The sequence below is a fragment of the Notolabrus celidotus genome, chromosome 20, assembly GCF_009762535.1.
Source record: "Notolabrus celidotus isolate fNotCel1 chromosome 20, fNotCel1.pri, whole genome shotgun sequence".
In the NCBI taxonomy this organism is placed as follows: domain Eukaryota; kingdom Metazoa; phylum Chordata; class Actinopteri; order Labriformes; family Labridae; genus Notolabrus; species Notolabrus celidotus.
In genome coordinates, this window is record NC_048291.1 from 19,770,561 (window position 1) to 19,790,468 (window position 19,908).

The 19,908-nt window shown below is 39.1% G+C and overlaps 1 protein-coding gene across 1 annotated transcript; it reads right to left on the reverse strand.

Annotated features, from left to right (window-relative positions):
• Positions 1-16,193: 16,193 nt before the first annotated feature.
• LOC117832385 (protein FAM133-like) lies at positions 16,194-18,299 on the reverse strand. Its single transcript, XM_034711484.1, is given in 3 exon segments — positions 16,194-16,462; positions 16,465-16,880; positions 18,196-18,299. Coding segments are annotated over 3 exon segments (789 nt in total).
• Positions 18,300-19,908: the final 1,609 nt, after the last annotated feature.

The window sequence follows — 19,908 nt, forward strand, 5'->3', positions numbered from 1 at the left end:
GCGCGACACGGATACATCGACGCAGAAGTATGTGGGGCTCATGTCCGCGTCAGCCCCTGCTGCGTAGGGGCGACGCAGAAGTATAAATCAGCCTTAAGCCTATAGCAGCATAACAAAGAGCTGGTCCAAGCCTGAGCCAGCTCTAACTATAAGCTTTATCAGAGGCTAAAATCCTCGTCCCAGAGGTCGTAGGTACAACTCCTGACCTCTGCCATTTGCTGCATGTCATCCCCTGCTCTCTGCTCCCCCTACTTCCTTCTCTCTTCAGCTGCCCTATCTTATAAAGGCAAAAATGCCAAATAATATAACTTTAAAAATAGAGGGTGTCTGCCTCCCGGACCCTGACTGGTAGATGATTCCAAAGGAGAGGCGCGTGATAACACAATGCTATGAACTATGAGTATGTCCCCGACACTAAGGAAGTTGCAAGCAAGAGAGAGAGAGCAGCAATGGTCAAGAGACACAGAGGAGTAAGGAGAGCTAGCGCTGCTAATGAAAACAAACGGATTCAACAAAGAAAGATGTTACTTATTGTTATTTTTCACAGCTGTTACGCATGTCCATAGCTTGGAACATACAAACATGTAGTTTGTTTGCAGCTGCTCTTACTGCCCACTGTGTGCGTCTCTGCTCTGCTCTCCATCACACGACCAGCTCTTACACAAATAGGCATCTTCATAAGTTAGATTAGCATCTTATTAAGATACACAGTCTGAGAGAGATCGCTCGCGCACTTGAAGAAGGCCTAGTCCATCCTGGCTGATCCTTTTACAGAGTTTACATTGTTTCCTTCCGGCTGCAGCTACAGTCTCCCATGATGCAGGACTTAAGAGACACAAAACATATCTGTCCCAGCTGTACTCATTTTTTTAAAATGACTAGCTTTTATTCCCTTTAGTGTTTAATCTGTTGTTCTTTTATGGGTGAATGTTTTGGTTAAATAAATTTGACTTTCTGTTTGAATGTGACACACACCTGGACATTCATTTGCCCTCATGTAAAACATTTAATGTATTTGATTAACAAATAGGTGAGATGATCTGCACCTGCTCACCTTGTCCTGTCCTTTGACTTGTCTCTCAGGATCAGACCTTAAAATAACACTGCACTTAGATAAACACACATGGAAAAATCTGGTCTTTATTAGGATTACTGATTACTGTGCACTCACAGGAAGGTGGATGGTTTCACCAAGACATCAAAGGCACACTGCTCAACACACAGCTGTCCCTGTGATGGCATACCATGTGGAACCATATGTGGTGTTAATGATACAGATAAATGATAACCTGTGCTGTGTTTTGCAATTTCAAAGCTACTGAAAAAACAACCAATAAACAATTAATCACAAAAAGAAGAGAGATTATATAGTGAATAACATGCCATCACATTGGTCAAACCTTAACCCAATGCAAAGCAAACAATAACATTGGTTGTTTTTGTTTTTTGTTGTATATTTTATTTGTATTATTTTAAAAAATATTAACAAGAAGATAGAGAATTATAAAAATTAAAATAACAAAAGATAAATTAAAAAATATTAATAAAATAAATAACAAAAAAAACATGAGGAAAAATTGGAATAGAGAAAAAAAATGAAAAAACATAAAAAAGACCATAAAAAGCTGCCAATTATGTAGCGTACTCTAGGTTTTCAGTGGGAAGTAATGTTTTTAACCCTCATAATCTTCTTCCAAGGAGTCAAGGAACAAGCCTCCAGATAGCCGAAAATGTCCCCAAGGAATCAAACCGCAGGAACCTCAGTTTCTCTATTTGTATAACGATAACATTGTTGAATGTATGCTTAATAGTTGAAGTGTTGGTCAAATATTTTGTAGTTTTTAATATTAACTTGTGCTCAGGGTTTAAAAGGTCATTAAAAACAGAAAGAGCAAACTGTGGACTCATTTGAGATTTTTAAATTACTTTTTTTATTGGTGAAAAAAAAAACCATGAGAAACTTTTTTAAGACACACAAGAACCAACAAAGAGGACAAAAGAAATAAAGCGACATGAATGACAAACTACAAAAAGTTCACAGTGATGAAGTGTAAAATTGATGTTGTAAGAATGAATGTAAGAAAAACAACAAAATAAGGCCCATTTTGTAGATTATGTGTATGCGCATGTATGAAGTAAAACTGTGAGCAGAAATATTGACTGTTTCAATCAATCAATCAAGTTTTATTTATGTTGCCACTTTTAACAAATGAAATGGAAATCGAATTTCTTTATAGCAATTCAAAACAGGAAAAAAGCAGAAATAAAAAAATACCAAAACATGCTACATATTTAAAAACAAAATGGATTTTGAAGAGACTAATGCACACCAAAACAATAAAATATATGTAATTTAAACAATTAAAAGGTAAAAAGTAAAAAATGAGTTAAAGCAATAAAAATAAGAATATTAAATAGTATAATGAATTAATATAATAGAATTACTAAAAAGTATATTGAAGTTATATTTATATATATTTAAATATACATATATATTTTATATGAATATTTATAAATAGATAAAATGGGGTTAGGATAAAAGTTGAAGTGAATATATTTATACATACAAACACACACACACACACATATATATATATATATACATTGAAGATATTTTTACATATATGTACGTGTGTGTGTTCGTAAAATCAAATGTTTAAATGTTATAATGTAATATACACACATTCATTTTACTATACTAATAAATTGTTATTTACTTGTACTACAAAATCATTATGATAAAAATGATCTAGTGTATTTAATAAATGGTTCCAATATGATAAATATTGAATATAGTACATATTGTATAAGAAGAAGAAGTAAGTCTTATTATGGTTAACAGTGGTTATCTACGACACAATATATATTTTGTAACATTAACCACCACATGGCTGACCTGGCAAGAAGCTACTCCTCCACGCCAACCCCCTGCAGCACAGTCACAGCCCCCAGTACAAATAAAGGGCAGGGGTAAGACCGGCAAAGCAAACCCCTTTCTTTTAGATTTTGAGTTTCACATTTAAGAGTGGCCTTTCTTCTATTTAAGCACCAGAGCCTGTATGAGGCTTTGGGGCACAAGAGGTTTCTGATAACTCTGTTCTTCAGACTTCCTGTAGCAGAAGAAGGTTTCTCTTCTCATTGCAGGGTCTTATCGCGTAGGAATCATTGCCCGTTGTAGGCAGTGTGCCACAAAAGCCCCTACTTGGGCATCTATCAATATTCTTGTACGTCACTTCTTCTCCACCGACCCATAGCCAATAGCCAGCCAGGCAGCGCAGGCATATCCAAACCTGCCAACATGTAAAAGAGAGATGTAGACAAAGTAGTAATATCTGAACAGCACAAAAAGACTGAATACCTACCTCGTCAGTGGTAGCACTCTATGGGTGCGTCTCAAAGCTCTAAACGTCCATCCTCGCGTCTCTTCCTCGCGTCTCTCTCCAAGAGTACCCTACTGCAGGCAAGATGGCGCCGCCACAACATCCACACCGGAAGTCCACACCGGAAGTCCACACCGGAAGTCCATACCGGAAGTCCATACCGGAAGTCCATACCGGAAGTCCATACCGGAAGTCCATACCGGAAGTTACAAAGCTAAAAACGTTGCAATAACACCCACACCGGAAGTCCATACCAGAAGTTACAAAAATAAAAGCCTTCAAAAAAATAAAAGCCTTGAAAAACAGGAACGTGAACGCAAAATAAAAGCCTTCAAAACACGTAGGTTTACGCGTAATTCTATGAACTTTTTTGCACTTACATTTTAATCGTATCAGTATTATTGACTAGTTGATTGACTCCAAAGTGTATAGGCTGTTGAGAATTCAAGTTACTTAGAAGCCTGCACGAATCACTAAGTTATAGTGTTAACGTCTCAGCCATGCACAGCCTTTTGTTCCGAGTGTGTGTTGAAATACTTAAAGCTGATTATGATGCTGCCGTGATGACATCTGCATAGGCCTCTCTTGTTTTGTCTGGGTCATATGTTATTTTATGTTATGTTAGCCTGACTGTACCTCACCTGTGGTGTGTGTCCTGCCCCTGCACACCTGCTTGCCTTTGACTGATTCCCCCAGCGACCCCTCTTCCTTCCTGCACAGCTGTTCCCCACAGGTTCATTATGATAACTGTGCAGCGTGCAGGAGTCTCTTTCCATGGGGACTTGTCACATTATCTAAGTTTGCTGTAGTGTTTGTTCCAAATTACATTGCATGCTGTCTGCCTATGTGATCACATGTATAGATTAATGAATGAATGAAATACAGATCAGAGTAGATCCACAGTCACGAGAGGAAGAGCAGAATGTTATCTATGGTGCAGGGGCGAGTGGAGGAGGAAAATGTAGAGGTGTGTGTGACTGTTCTTTTTTAACATAATTTGTAACACGTTACAATGGACACAGTGACAGGGTGTTCATTAACCACAAGAACAAACGAGGAATGTGTTTCTCCTTCTATTTTGAGACATTAGATGGGCGTAAACACTCTGAGCTTGGCAAATAGTTTTATTCAGATTGAATGCTTGGATGCATGTACACCAATGTCTTAACAAGATCACTTTATTTGGCGTCCATGAAAACATTGAAGTTGGAACCTTCAATTAGAATGACTAGAAAAACTGCAAATGTATACATAGCTACTGTTTCTTTCCATCCAACCCCTACTTGAAATGTAGAATTATACTTTATTTTATGTTCTTTTAATGTTATATGTATGATGTCTTAACCCTTTTGTATTGATAATGTTGTACTTGAAAAAGAACAATGCACTTTTGCTATTACAAACTCCAAATCAACATAGAATATTAGGACTAAAATATTTCAACTTGAGGCACCACTGTCAGCCACTGATGATAGATGTAAGTACACATTTCTGGGGAGCCTCTGTTGTTTTTGTGGTGAATATAGATCTCTGTGTACAGCTTGAGTGTATTTTCCCTCTTACTTACAGTCTTTTCCTTCTCATCCCCTCCCCCCACACACACTAACACTCTACATTATTCTGTTCTTCATACACAGCGGGATCTCTCTCACTCACTCTCTCTATCACAATTAGCTTTCTGCTAATTGATTTAGCAGCGACAGACTAATGCAATCAATACGCTACACGAAGAAGAAACTTCCAGTTCGAAGCATCCGGCATTGGGTAGAGAGGGGGTTAAAGAATCACTTCCGGTATGGACTTCCGGTATGGACTTCCGGTGTGGATGTTGTGGCGGCGCCATCTTGCCTGCAGTAGGGTGCCTCTCTCTCTTCCTCGCGTCTTAGTCCCGCCCACCAGAGATGCGAGGAAATGAAACCAGAGGAGAGAGGAGAGAGGAGATTTGTATTTAGAGAAATGAGACGTCCTCTCCTCCGAGCGTCACGTGAAGCGACGTCTGTTTGTGATGACGGCTTTAACAGCTGTTTGTGTCTGCACACATGTTCACTGTAATAACTCTGATAAATGTAAACAGTAACAGAGCTCTGTCTCTGTGTTTACATGTTTAACACACACTTGCACATGAAGAGAATCAGCTCTCTGTTTATTCTGTCCTAAAGCATCACGGATCGATTCATCAGTAAAATGCCTCATTATTAAATTATTTATTACTTTAAGGGAAAATAGAAACCATGCAACTCTTTTCAAACCCTGTGCTCATTAATGATCAGCCTCGTATGAAACTTTATTAACCTGACAGGAAATATAACAAGTGTTTTACTAACAGACAAATTTTACTGTCAGACTTCCCTTCATGAAGAAAACGAGAACAAATGGGGAAACTAACAGGAGGAATAACTGATCATTGATATATATTCTATCAATAATGTTAGACTCTATTACTCTATTTCATTAGACAGTGAATCTGACAAAAACAATCAGATATAACATAATCCACCCTCTGTTATATTGAATTTATGATTTTGCGATCAGTATTTTTTTTTAAAATTCATGTCAAACACTTTTCAATCTCAGCTCATCAAACAGACTGTTTAGAAACCTACGGATGTTTATGATCTGTTTCAGGGCACCCTTAGTGACTGTTTTAAGGTCATTTTTTCTCTGTTATTAAACTCAGCTGATGTTAAGTTTCGGTTAAGTCCGAGCCGCTGCAGCGTCCAATCGGTGAGTGATATTCGATAAGGGGGCGTGTCTGTCAGAGAAAAGACTTCCGCAAAGTCTGCTCTCGTGTTTCCTCGATTATCCCTCCTCGGATCAGTCTCCTCGCTCCTCGCTCCTCTCTCCTCCAGCAGTGTTTAGAGCTTTGGGACCATAGGTTTGGGACGCAAGTTAAAATGGCGCGTCAGTGAGTACTTCCGGTTCGGCCGAGGAGCGAGGAGCGAGGAGACTGCAGTTTAGAGCTTTGAGACGCACCCTATGTCGTCTCTCGTGCAAACTCTTGGTCGTCTTCGGTGATCAGGGTGGCCAGGTCGTCCTTGTAGTTCTGGTAGGGAGTGAATGGCTTATTTGGGTCCTTTGCCTCGAGAGCCCTGCAGTGCATTAATGCCTCCTCCCAAGTCTTTTTCTCCTTTACCAGAACCAGCATTTCTTTGTGACATATGAAAGAATGCAAGCAATCACAGAGATCGCTTCTCCGTCCATGTTCGTGTGGATTCTTAAATGCACAGTCCTTCACATCCACTGGATCACCTGCATCAATCAGTAAATCAGTCAGTTTATTTACACTGCCCCAATTCATAACAAATGTTATCCGAAGTCATCTTAGAAGCGGGAACGATCTACCAGGCTAGCATTGTCAAGTTCTTTAATTTTTGTGCAGCGTCCCAACTTGAAAGGACAGACAGACAATCAGACCAAAAGTGACTGGACTCCACTCAAATTAGTCAACGTGTATCTTATTTTTCCTTTTATTTGATTCCTTTCATCCCAGAGTTTTTCAGACACAGTTCCCAATAATTAGGGGAAAAACCTTTAAATAAAGGAAAAAAAGACAAAAGAAATACCCGCATCAAACACATGCAAATGCAACATAATCACAGAGCAAGAAACCAAAAAGCAGCATCCGATTCAATGTAACTTAAACACCTGCCTATCATTGCTTTCTACCACAATTAATATAATTAATAAATCAATTCAACTTTCAGGAGACCTGCCAAAACGAAGTTATTTAAATAAATATTTATCATCTCATATGAAATAGGTCAGTTAATTATTACTTAATCATGTATCATGTGTATTTTAAACAGTCCTAGTAATAATTAATCATGTATCATGTGTATTTTAAACAGTCCTAGTATTTATAATCTTTTAATACAAACTTTAAACACCAGACGTTCTAAACAAACATTTCAGCAGCGCGCAGATGAAGCGCGTGCCCGAGCCGGCACCGCAGCAGCAGCGATCATCAGCTGACAAACACACAGTTCATAAACCAGCTTCTACCGGCTGCCTCTTCGGTTTCTTTTAGATTGTCCTCTGCACTACCGATCTACTCCATCCAGCAGTCTGTTTTAAAGTGCAGCGCTTCTGCCCGCTGCTCTCCAGTGCGCGCTCTGACAGACCTGCACCAGGTGCGCCTGATGAGACACCTCATGCCCTTCCGGGTAGACGCTGTTCACAGCTGATTACTCGTATTTACAGATTTTTATATTACATTTTAAACAATCTAATCATGATTTAGTATATTTATAGTCATTATTGTAACTTTTGTTTATTGATCCATTGATATGTTCATTTTTTATTGATTTATTTGTTCTCTGCATAGCAGCATACGTTTTAGTCATTCTAAATAGATACTTATTTTTGTAAACTCACCTAGGATAGAGTAGATTTTATTTCTAATATTATAAATATATATATAATTATATAAATATAAATATTTTTATATATTAAAGCCTAGTTAATTATGATTAGTTCATTTTTCTACTGTTATTTGTTCTATTTTTACAGTTTGACTTGACAAGCGTGGGGTGGAAAATGTCTTGCGGTATGGGTGGGCGGGGTGTTTCTAATATATCTTTTCAAGAAACTCCAGGGTGTATGTCACAAACTTTATCATAACATAAAAACAATGATACATTTTAAACCTGGAAATAGCAATAGTTTAAATCAGTTATGTGTTTTCTCACCATTCTCCCAGGCGAAGAATTTGGCTTCCTCGTCTCTTCCGGACCATTTCCACTCAGAGGTTGAATTTTCTCGGTGCAAACCGATCCATCCTTGGCCTTTGTCATGGTTAAACTTCTCATTTTCTATGTCATCTCTTATGGTGATCAGCTCCTGGCCGATGCTCCTGCAGCATTCTTGTGCTTCTTGCCAGTTAAATTGATATCCAGAGTCCCAACGAAATACAAAGGATTTAGTCCTCACTCCACCCTCTGCAGTAGGAAGGAGCTGCAGGAGGAAGAGGATGACCATGTGCATTTCTATCATGTTTTTGCCTGGAGGAATTTTCATGTACCTGCACGGAAAATCATATTTGATATAAGAATCAAAATAACAACAAACGAGACAGCTGGTAAAAAGGAAAAAAAAATGGAGATAAACTACCATCTGCAGTGATGGTGCAGTGAGATAGGTCATTGTGTGGCATTTTCAGTTTTCTGAATTACAGGACGCTGTAATGCAGCGTCCATGCACTGATGGAGCGATGCAGAGTGAGAGGGCTGGCACACAAACATGTATCTCAAGCATTTTGGAATTAGGTGTCTTCTTCAAGGGCACCTCAGTCACCTGCTCTGTGACAGGACTTGAACTGTGCTTTATGTGCTATACAAATACATTTGACTTGACTGCGACTGTATACCCTGTTGTATGTGTTTATTCATAATTAAAATTTTGTGAAAAGAAAATCACTTAAGCTGACTTTGAGGACACTTTACATTTACACTACCCAAAATATTCAAGCCTCAAACTGAAACCTGCTGCCTAAATTGATTTGTCATTTCGATAGGGGGCTTAGGGACCAGTGAAAGTGCCACTAGAGGGCATTGACAAAGACGTAGATGTGCCGTTTGTTTGTGTGATGTTAACACTAGAAGGGCCAGAATTCCATTTCTACTAGAAAGGCCACGAGAGGTCATTTTGACTGCCAGATTCCAAATTGTATTATCTGTTATGACAGATACCAAATACTGAGAATAATGTGTTAATTGTTGAAGGATATACTGTATATCTATGAAAATATACATATTTTTATATGAAACATTCCTTGGTGAGTCACTTTCATCCGCTTCCTATTCCCTTTGTGCTTGTCTTAGCCATAATTACCAAAATAGAGTTTTCTATTTTCTCAGTTCAATCCAAAATCTTTAAATTGCTCTGTACACTACAATGATAGTTGCCAAGCAAATAAGAGGCATATGCCCAGCGTGAAAATATAACGATCTAATCACGTCAATATGGATGCCTGTGGCCGAAGTAGGTTAAAAATATTAAATATAATTGTTCCCTTTTGTGCAATTTGTATAAATGACATTTGAAATATCTAAACACACAACTTTAGAAAAGTCAGGAACTGTCAGCACTGTAATCTTTAATTAGCAAAGTTTAATTTCTTCAAAGTTTAGCAAATGTGAAAACAGTTAAAATGACCCCCTAGGCCAGTGATGTCCAAACTTTTTTCAAAGAGGGCCACATTTGATGCTGTCAGAATACCTCAGGGCCAGTGGCTCCTACTGAGACTAAGGAATTATAAAGTTGTATATGAAAATCTCTTTTTAATAACAATTATTTTAAACTTTCTTCTCAATACATCAGTAACTAGGTAGTCCTCAGTTCTCCACAAGTCACGTATACATTAACAAACTTTATATTCTTCTGGAGATAAATGTTTTTCATTAGGGTCGGGCAATGTGGGAAAAATATTGTATCATTATTTTGCTATGGCAGGATCATGGTCTGGATTTCATCACACTTATTTTTCATGTTGTTTTTAAGACTGTCTGACCGCAGACACAAGAACATAAGAACAAAAACATCCTTTTCCTGTATTCTGAACAATTGTTATGCACCAAATGTTGCCCTTTTTCTGCACAATTTCATAATTTTGATCTTGTCTTGTATCCTCTTTTGTGTCTTCTGAACTTTTAATGTTCGTCAAGAACATTTTCACATCATGATAAAAACATAAATTTGAAGACCTGTCAACTTTAAGAGTTCTTGTTTCTTCTTCATGTGTCTTTCAGAATTCCCAGTGCTTTGGCTTTATACAGTAGTCATATGAAGCTTTGAGACGTTTTGACTTTAGTTTTGTTTGTGTGCTTGAAATAAACTGCCAAATGTACAGATGATTCAGGATGTGATTAATTTCTGTGCTATAAATAACATATTTAGGATGGAAGCTGGGGCCATAAATAAATGGACCTTGGGCTGTGATTGCCCCCGGCCATACTTGGACACGCCTGCCTTTCTAGTGTTACAAATGACAGAAATTACATTTTCAAAGCAGTCTTCTTATGAATGTTTTTCATTAGAGCACGAGCCTAAATATCAAGCAATCAAAGTTGCTCCTTTAAGGCAGAAACTTGAAACCCATTAGTACGACTGTTTGAATGAATGATAAATATGCCTGATACATTAAACATTTGTAACATTTAGTGCACATAATGTGCATGGAAACCAAAGTTGGAGAGTTTATTTGTTTTTTTGAAGACTATGGGATTTATGAATTAAAGAGGAAGTCCTTTCATTTCTAAGGCTGACCACCCCCAGATTCAAAATCCCTCAATGATTTCATTAATATATATATATTTGAATCTATCTATCTATCTATCTATCTATCTATCTATCTATCTATCTATCTATCTATCTATCTATCTATCTATCTGAATGAATAATAAATAAATACATAATACAATAAATCCATAATACACAAATACTAATAAATAAATAAATAAATAAATAAATAAATTAATAAATTAATAAATTAATAAATTAATAATAAGATAGATACTGTATAGTCATATATATAATCACAGTTGATTCATGTACGTGACCGGATATTAAATTTAACAGAGGCAACAGACAGTACTTATGAAGCTTATCTGAACAGTGCAGGTTGAAATTGACTCAAATAGCCAGAAACCGTTGTATGAAAAGTTTTAGATATGCAAAATGAAAGGTTATTGTATTTGAAAAGAAAAAACAGTAATGGGATTTTGAATTTTTGCCCCAGTGATACCCAGATGAAACCCCAGGCTCAAGCAGTGTTCCTAACAGCACTCACCTGGGATGATGGCTTCAAATCTCATTATTCAGCCGCTGGTGTTCTTCAGTCAGTCTGTAAACTTCTTTCCAAATACTGCTCAAATCGACTCTGACTTTGCTCAAAACCTCCCTGATAGGCAAACCCCTTTGTATCTTAATTCAGGTACATCCTCCAATCACCATGCAAAGTAGAGGTAAGCATCTCGGTGTCAAGCAAGACATGATATCTTGGTGATTGTTCTTAAACATTAGATCTGCCAAAGAACCAAAGTTTACTTTAATGCAACAAAATTTCATCTGTAACAACACTTGTAAGTATATTTTTGCTTCTGGGTACAAGTTAAAGGTGCCTTCAAATGACTCCAAGCAAATGCAAATCGAAATCCAGTGAAGACGATAAAGATGATAAAACTGAGAACTGCAACGTAGCAGTTTACAAACATACACTACAAATTCTCTAAAATCTTGTACTTTTACATTGTTTGTGTAGTAAAATGACAATAGAACAATTTCTGTACATAGATCCAGGTTTCTTCCTGATTCATTATTTGACAGTTTTAACCTTTATTTGATAGGACAGCTGAAGAGAGACAGGAAATGTGGGGAGCAGAGAGTGGGGGAAGGTCTGCAGCAAATGGTCGAGGCCAGGAGTCAAACCCGCGACTGCTGTGACGAGGGCTATAGCCTCTGTTAGGCAAATGGCAACCCACTTTTCATCATTTTTATTATTGGAAATCTGACTGTCAGATGCTAATGTGTCCAAGGGCAAAGTTGGAAAAAGAACAGAAGTTATCAATATCCTCAGTGCTCACTTTGTACTGGTGTTGAGTGGACTGCTTTCAGCCCTTGTGTTGATGTGTGATTTCAGGTTTTTTATATACTGTCGATTGGTGACTCAAAAAACAGTATAAATGTTTGTATTCACTCAGATCCAAACAATACAGGATGTTGTGCATAACACAACACCACATTCAAATACCTTCATGCCTCAGTAACATACAAACACAGAATTCATTTGATTTGCAAATAAGTGCCCACCTTGTCCTGACCTTCGATGTGTTTGTCTTTCAGAGTCAGATCTAATAAATGGCTGTGTTAGGATGAACAGCATAGGACTAATGGTTTTTCTACAGTTGTGGGTGTGCAATTTCAAGGTGGACTGATGCAATTTCAAACACACTGCTTCTTAAGTTATAAAAGGCATTAATGGTTGGAGCTACATGATAGCAGTCTCATTGTACCTGCAACTAAAAAATTGTGCACAGCAACTGTCTGTTAGAAACATGTTTGACTTCATTTATGGTCATTTCAGTTCAGTCATATAAGATCTTAACATCCCGAAGCATCAGCATTAGGTCTAGACCTACTGAAGCGGCTAAGATTGAAAGGTGCCGCAGAGGCTAAGGGGGCTTGTGTTTGTGACGCGTCTTGCCATAAATCAAAAACAAAGTCCAAGGAAAGTTTTTATTATTTATTAACAAAACACCCACGAATAATTCAATACTAAAAAAGATCTAAATAAACGATAATGACGATGATGGAGGCGGTCAACAAAAAATATTCAACCCCACTCACCCTCTTTGTATGCCTCCCGCCACACAACTGAGCAGGTAGATTAAGGTAAACCACACCCATGAACCCAAAACCAGAAATGAAGTAAACCATGAAAAGGAAATAATCATGATTAACAAATAAGACATGCAAATCAACATTATGGCCCCTACAATACCGGCCCCTAACTATTTTGCTACAAAATAATAATTACATCATAAGAGATGACATCATGCATTAAAACATTTTAAATCAAGTATAATTACAATCTTCTTTCTTCATTTCTTTTCTCTTTTTTTTTAACAAAAAGTTCGAAAGTTCGTCATTCAAAAGTTCTTTCTTTCACTCTGGGTTGGGCAGGGGAATCAGTAAGAATGTTCAGTCTGGGAATGTGTGTGCATGGGGGTTGACTTTCAAAAATCTTCTGCCTCCAGTAGATGGGAGACTTTAGTGATAGGTCTGTTCAGGAACCCCGTCTTCGTCCTGATCCGAGGCTGACGTACAAGTCCTCTTCTATCCATGATGGTCTCTACAACAGGCGCTATATCATCCACAATGATCACAATGTCTCCTGGAGTGAAGTTGCGTCTGATGTTGGTCCACTTACAGTGGGTACGTTAAGTATTCAGACCCCTTCACTTTTTTTTACATTTTGTTGTGTTACAGCCTTATCCCAAAATTGATTAAATTCATTTTTGCCTTCAACATTCTCCACACAATACCCCATAATGACAAAGTGAAAAATGTTTTGTAGAAATTTTTGCAAATTAATTAAAAATAAAACACTCAAATATCGCATGAACATAAGTATTCAGACCCTTTACTCAATACTCTGTTGAAGCACCTTTGGCAGTGTTTACAGCCTCCAGTCTTCTCAGGTATGATGCTACAAGCTTAGCACACCTGGATTTGGGGAGTTTCTCCCATTCTTCTTTGCACATCCTCTCAAGCTTGATGAAGTTGGATGGGGAGCATCAGTGCACAGCTATTTTCAGGTCTTTCCAGAGATGTTCAATTAGGTTCAAGTCCAGACTCTGGCTGGAACACTCAAGAACATTCAGAGACTTGTCCTGAAGCCACTCCTTTGTTATCTTGGCTGTGTGCTGAGGATCGTTGTCCTGTAGGAAGGTGAACCTTCGCTGCAGTCTGAGGTCCAGAGCGCTCGGGGGCAGGTTTTCGTCAAGAATCTCTCTGTACATTGCTGCGTTCATCCTTCCCTTGATCCCGACTAGTCTCCCAGTTCCTCCTGCTGAAAAACATCCCTACAACATGATGCTGCCACCACCATGCTTCACTGTAGGGATGGTATTGGCCAGGTGATGAGCGGTGCCTGTTTACCTCCAGACATTCAGGCCAAAGAGTTCAATTTTGGTTTCATCAGACCAGAGAATGTTGTTTCTCATGGTCTGAGAGTCCATTAGGTCCCTATTGGCAAACATTCATGTGCTTTGTACCGAGGAGTGGCTTCCGTCTGGCCACTCTATCATAAAGGACTGATTTGTGGAGTGCTGCAGAGATGGTTTTCCTTCTGGAAGGTTCTCCCATCTCCACAGAGGAACGCTGAAGCTCTGTCAGAGTGATCGTTGGGTTCTTGGTCATCTCCCTGACCAAGGCCCTTCTCCCCCAATCACTCATTTTGTTCAGGCGGCCAGCTCTAGGGAGAGTCCTGGTGATTTCAACTTCTTTCATTTACGTATGATGGACACCACTGTGCTCTTTGGGACCTTCAATGCAGCAGAAATTTTGTCTGTGCCCTTCCCCAGATCTGTGCCTCCATACAATCCTGTCTCTAAGGTCTACAGAAAATTCCTTTGACTTCATGGCTTGGTTTGTGCTCTGACATGCACTGTCAACTGTGGGATCTTATGAAGACAGGTATGTGCCTTTCCAAATCAAGTCCAATCAATTGAACAGGTGGACTCAAATCAAGTTGTAGAAACATTTCAAGGATGATCAGAGGAAACAGAATGCATCTGAAATCAATTTTGAGTTTCAAAGCAAAGGGTCTGAATACTTATGCACATGCGATATTTGAGTGTTTATTTTTTATTCATTTGCAAACATTTCTACAAAACATTTTTCACTTTGTCACTATGGGGTATTTTGTGGAGAATGTTCATGAGAAAAATGAATTTAATCCATTTTGGAATAAGGCTGTAACATAACAAAATGTATAAAAAGTGAAGGGGTCTGTAACGGAGGTCCTCTCAGACTCTGTTACGTTACTAATTAACTGGGGAAATTGTTACCTGGACCCTGTTGATGTGGCGTGAGCCAAAGTAAAGAGGGGCATAAATGACATAACATGATTTATAAAATGATAAGGCAGAGAAGTAGCCAAGTCCTTTATTGTATGCTGCCTGTTATCGTGCGTGTGTGTGTGTGTGTAAGTAAGTAAGTCAATTTTATTTAGTATAGCACCTTTCACATAATAAAATCACAAAGTGCTTCACAGGAAAATATCCAACACATTAAAAGAAACAGACCATAGCATAAATAAAACATTAGTCTGAACACGGTGAGTCGAAGGCCTGTTTAAATAAATGTGTCTTCACAAGTTTTTTGAAGGCGACAACAGAGACAGCTGAACAAACATTTACAGGAAGAGCGTTCCACTATGTTGGTGCCACCACTTCAAAAGCACAGTCACCTTTTGTTCTTAGACGAGCTCGAGGGACAACCAGCAAGCCCTGGTCAGAAGACCTGAGTGACCTACTGGTGAGGTAGGGGTGGAGCAGGTCGGCGATGTATTCAGGAGCCTGACCATGCAGAGCTCTGTACACAAAAACGAGAACTTTAAAATGAATCCTAAATTTAACTGGAAGCCAATGTAGGGAAGATAGAATCAGAGTGATGTGGGTTGTCCGGCTGGACTTCGTCAACAGCCTTGCAGCAGCGTTCTGGACTAATTGAAGACGATGGAGGAACGACTTACTGAGACAGGTAAAAAGTATTGCTCTGTCTCCACTCCCAAGGTGCACATGCAGGAGTACCCGGGAAAACAGCAGCCTCTTTATCGTGCGGGGAGGGTTCCCCTGGGAGATAGGTATAGGGGGTGGGTAGTGCCCGAGGGTTAGTTGGTTTTATGTCCTTTTTAGAATGTTTAGAGTGTGTAAATGTACGTTAAGAGAATGAGGGCATAAAGAAAACTGGGGGATAATTAATCTTAACATTTGGTTTGGTGTTTAGGGGAGTTTTAAAGTATTTGTAGGTGTAGCACTCTTCTTCATGGTAGCACCCAATTGGAGGGGGTATTTAAGTGAGTTCTTTGTGTCTTGAGGGTTGATTCTGTCTTGGGCATGTGGCTGAGTACTCTGTGTTTTGTTGGTGTGAATTGTGCACTGAAAATAAATGCCCACCGAGTGGGTTTTTTGCAATATCCTGCCTCTGCCTCCTTATATGGTTGTGACCGCTCCGAGGTCTTTCTCACATATAGATGGTCCTAAATACATTAAAACAGTCTGAAAACAAGCCTCAGGGAAGTATCATTGATTTTTAGCAGGTTGTGGTATCTGATTCAGACAGATACAAATTTCCCTGGTGGTAGGGTTGGTGTTGTTTTAAGAAGCAGAAGGTGGTTGGGGAAAAGTGCTTCTTTATCCTCCCCTTCTTGGATTAGTCTCTAATTTTCTCCTTTTCCTCACTACTTCTCTCTCCCTTTTCGTTTGTCTTTTTTTAGAGAGTTACTTCTTCCACTTCAGAGTCTGCGGAGGACTTGGTTGCTGAGTCCTTATAACGTCGCTCAGCCTTCCCTTTTCTTACAGGCTCCTAACGTCCTTGTCTTCGTCCACTTCCTCCTTTATCTTTTTCTTGCTGTTAGCATCAGATTCAGATTCTCTGAACAGTCTGATCTTTCACTTTTTCTTTTTCTTCCTTTTCTCTTCCTTTTCCATCATCCTTTTGTCTTTGTCTTTTTCGCTTTTACCAAAGAGCTTCTCTCTGTTCTTTGCCAGTTATTTCCTCAGTTTAACATTCATCTTGTCTTCAAAGTCAGCCAGGGCTCCAGAGACCTTCTTCTTCTTCTATTCCAGCTGCTCCTTCAGCTCCTCCCTGTTCTTTGTACAGTCACCATCCATAAGCTGCTGGTCTTCTTTTGAAGGTTCATGTTCATCCTTCACATACTCTGGAAAGTCAGTATTACATTTCTGTTCCCACAGCTCTTCCAGTTTCACCAACAAAATCCTGTTGACAGTAATAGTGCGAAGCTCATGACCATCATTAGGTTGTCCTCCCAATGGGAGCCAAAACAAATACCATTTTCCCGAAGGAAAGCGATCTTCTCGTTGTGCGCCTTTCTCTCCAATAAAAAAACACACATCCAAATCATGACTCCTTTTGCAAAACAAACAACTTTTCAAAGCGGGCAAACTCTCCTTTTCTGTACCTACTTTTTCGTTTTTCTTTTCTGCAACTGATATGGTGGTGGCAAAGACACTTCCTGTTGGTTTGGACTGAGGTTGTGATTTTGACCTACTTACATCCTTGCTTGATGTTTGGGTGTCTTTAATGTCCCTAAATACCGGATCTGTCAGAATCCTGACCTTCCTTTCAAGGAAGTCCACCAAGTCCCTAAAGGTGGCTCTGGGCTTCCGTTTATCTTGTAAGTCACAGGCCACTGTTCTCCATTTATCTCTTAGCTGGTACGGCAGCTTTCTAATCACAAGAAGCATGTTGGAAGGAAGGTCAAGTTCATACATACATTCAAGTTCTTCCATAGCATTGCAGCATCCTCTCAAAAACAACGTAAATGCTTGAAGAGCCTTTGTGTTGTCAGGTTTAATTGATGACCAAAAGAGAGCTGTGCTGAAGCTATCTTGTGCTTATTTCCAATGTGCTCCTGGAGTAAAGACTGCCTTGCTGAATCCTCTCTCCGAAGTCATGTGTAACCAACTCCTTACAAGATCCCTTGGCTGTCCTCTTGTGTATTGTTCCAGATAATAAAGACAGTCTCTGGGGTTAGGGTTCTTGCTTTCAATGCTGTATTCAAATGATTTAATGAAGGTCTGATATTGAAGTGGGTCACCATCAATAACTTGAATTTCTTTCTTGGGCATGGAAGAAAGACACTGTTGCTGGATCAATAAAGCAGTGATTTCATTTTGTTTTTCCATAACTGTAAATGTACTGTTCTGGTCGTTGTTTCCTGCAACAGGTATTGTAGTTGATGATGTTGCAACATGAGCTTCTGAATTTCTGATGCTTGATTGGTGGGTCAAGGGTACAGAGGTAAGTGACTGAATCTGTGTTATGGCTTTGTTTGTGGTTGTTAACACTGTGGTTTTGTTGAAGTTGTCCATCTGTTTTATTAGCCGTTGCTTGTGGACCATTGTGATCTGTTTCGGTGAGAGTTATTTTCTTGTCCTGTTTTCCTTTTTCGAAATAAGAAGTCATTCCATCAGAAAGTTTGGATATTTTACTTTGAACACCAGATCCTTTTGATGCTCCAAGTATTCTTATTCTTGCTATTGTAGCAGCAATGTTAGCATCCATCTCTAACTGCTCTTTTTTCCTCCTCAGCTGCTCCTCCTGCTCTTCGAGGTTGTGTTTGTCTTGAAGAAGTTGTTGTCGAACCATGACTGCAGCCATTTCTGCTTCGGCCATTATGCGTGCTGATGAAGTGCTTGAAACTTTTAAGCTTGAACCAAAAGAACTGCATTTGCTTTTTCTGCTGCAAATATATGAAACACTGTCACATGGTTGAATTTCATCCTGTTGTCCAAGGTCAGATGTTGCTTTTACGTTTGGTTGAGAAAAGGGGATGTCATGTTGAGGATCAGTGTGAGGAATCATTTCTTTTAATTCAGCAGGTGCCTCCTCAGGTGAGATGAGTGAACTGTCTGCTTTTCCAGCCATGGGTAAAACTGTGGTTACATATTCAGTTTCCAGCCAGGGGTGTCCAGTGTCCAAAAGCCATTGTTTCGCATCCTAAACAAAGTTCATTTTGGTTTTAGTTACCCGTTAAACTAGTCATTTTGAGTTTCTTGTTCCACTGTCGGAAGCAACACAAAAACAGATTCATGCGCAATTCTTGCATTTTCATACAACTGAATAATTTTTCTAAGTTTTATTTCCTCATCCATTGCATCTTCATCCTTGTGCATCAAGTCATTGATTTCATGTGTGAGTCCTTTGATTTTTCTCACTTTTGATTGATGTTTCTTTTGGAGTGTAACAATTTTGCAAGACAGTGCTTTGGCTGTGAGCTTCACCGTTCTCCTCTCCTCCATTTCATCACACGTATCACTTTTTACACTAATTTTGTCATTTTCCAACATTCACATTCCGTTGAAAACACGTCGCAGCAGATGTACATCAAAGCACAGGTAAACCACATCCACAATAGCCTACCAACGACGCGCTTTCCAGCTCAACAGCACAGCAGCATCTGCGCTCCACAAAACACACAATCCACAGCATGTTCCACAACAAAACAGCACAAAAACTCTGCTGATCACGGCAAACAGAGCATCCACAAACAGAAGCCAAAACACATCCCCAATGGACAAGCGGCAGCCGTTCCAAACTGCGTGCAAACTTTTCACAATATACACAAGGAATATGGCGGGCCTACCGCTTCAGATGGCTCTGATGCTCTGCTGTCACTCAGCGAATTTTCCGCTGCAGCTTCAGTCAAACGTGTCCTCTCACTTCAACGTCCATTCTTTCAAAAAGTCTGTGATCCAAGGTGTCCGTGTTCAAATCCATGCTGGAGGAAGAATGGTCCAGCGTTTCAAAGGTGTCCATCCAGTTATGCAGCTATTTTTTGAAAGGTGCCGCAGAGGCTAAGTGGGCTTGTGTTTGTAATGCGTCTTGCCATAAATCAAAATCAAAGTCCAAGGAAAGTTTTTATTATTTATTAACAAAACACTCACAAATAATTCAATACTAAAAAAGATCTAAATAAATGATAATAATGACGACGGCGGTCAACAAAAAATATTCAACCCCACTCACCCTCTTTGTATGCCTCCCGCCACACATCTGAGCAGGTAGATAAAGGTAAACCACACCCATGAACCCAAAACAGGGAATGAAGTAAACCATGAAAAGGAAATAATCATGATTAACAAATATGACATGCAAATCAACATTATGGCCCCTACACCTACTATGTTTGTAAAAGCATCTTGAGATAACGTTTGTTGTGATTTGGCGCTATACAAATAAAGGTTGATTTATTGAAATCACTGTTGACATTTCTGACAACAAA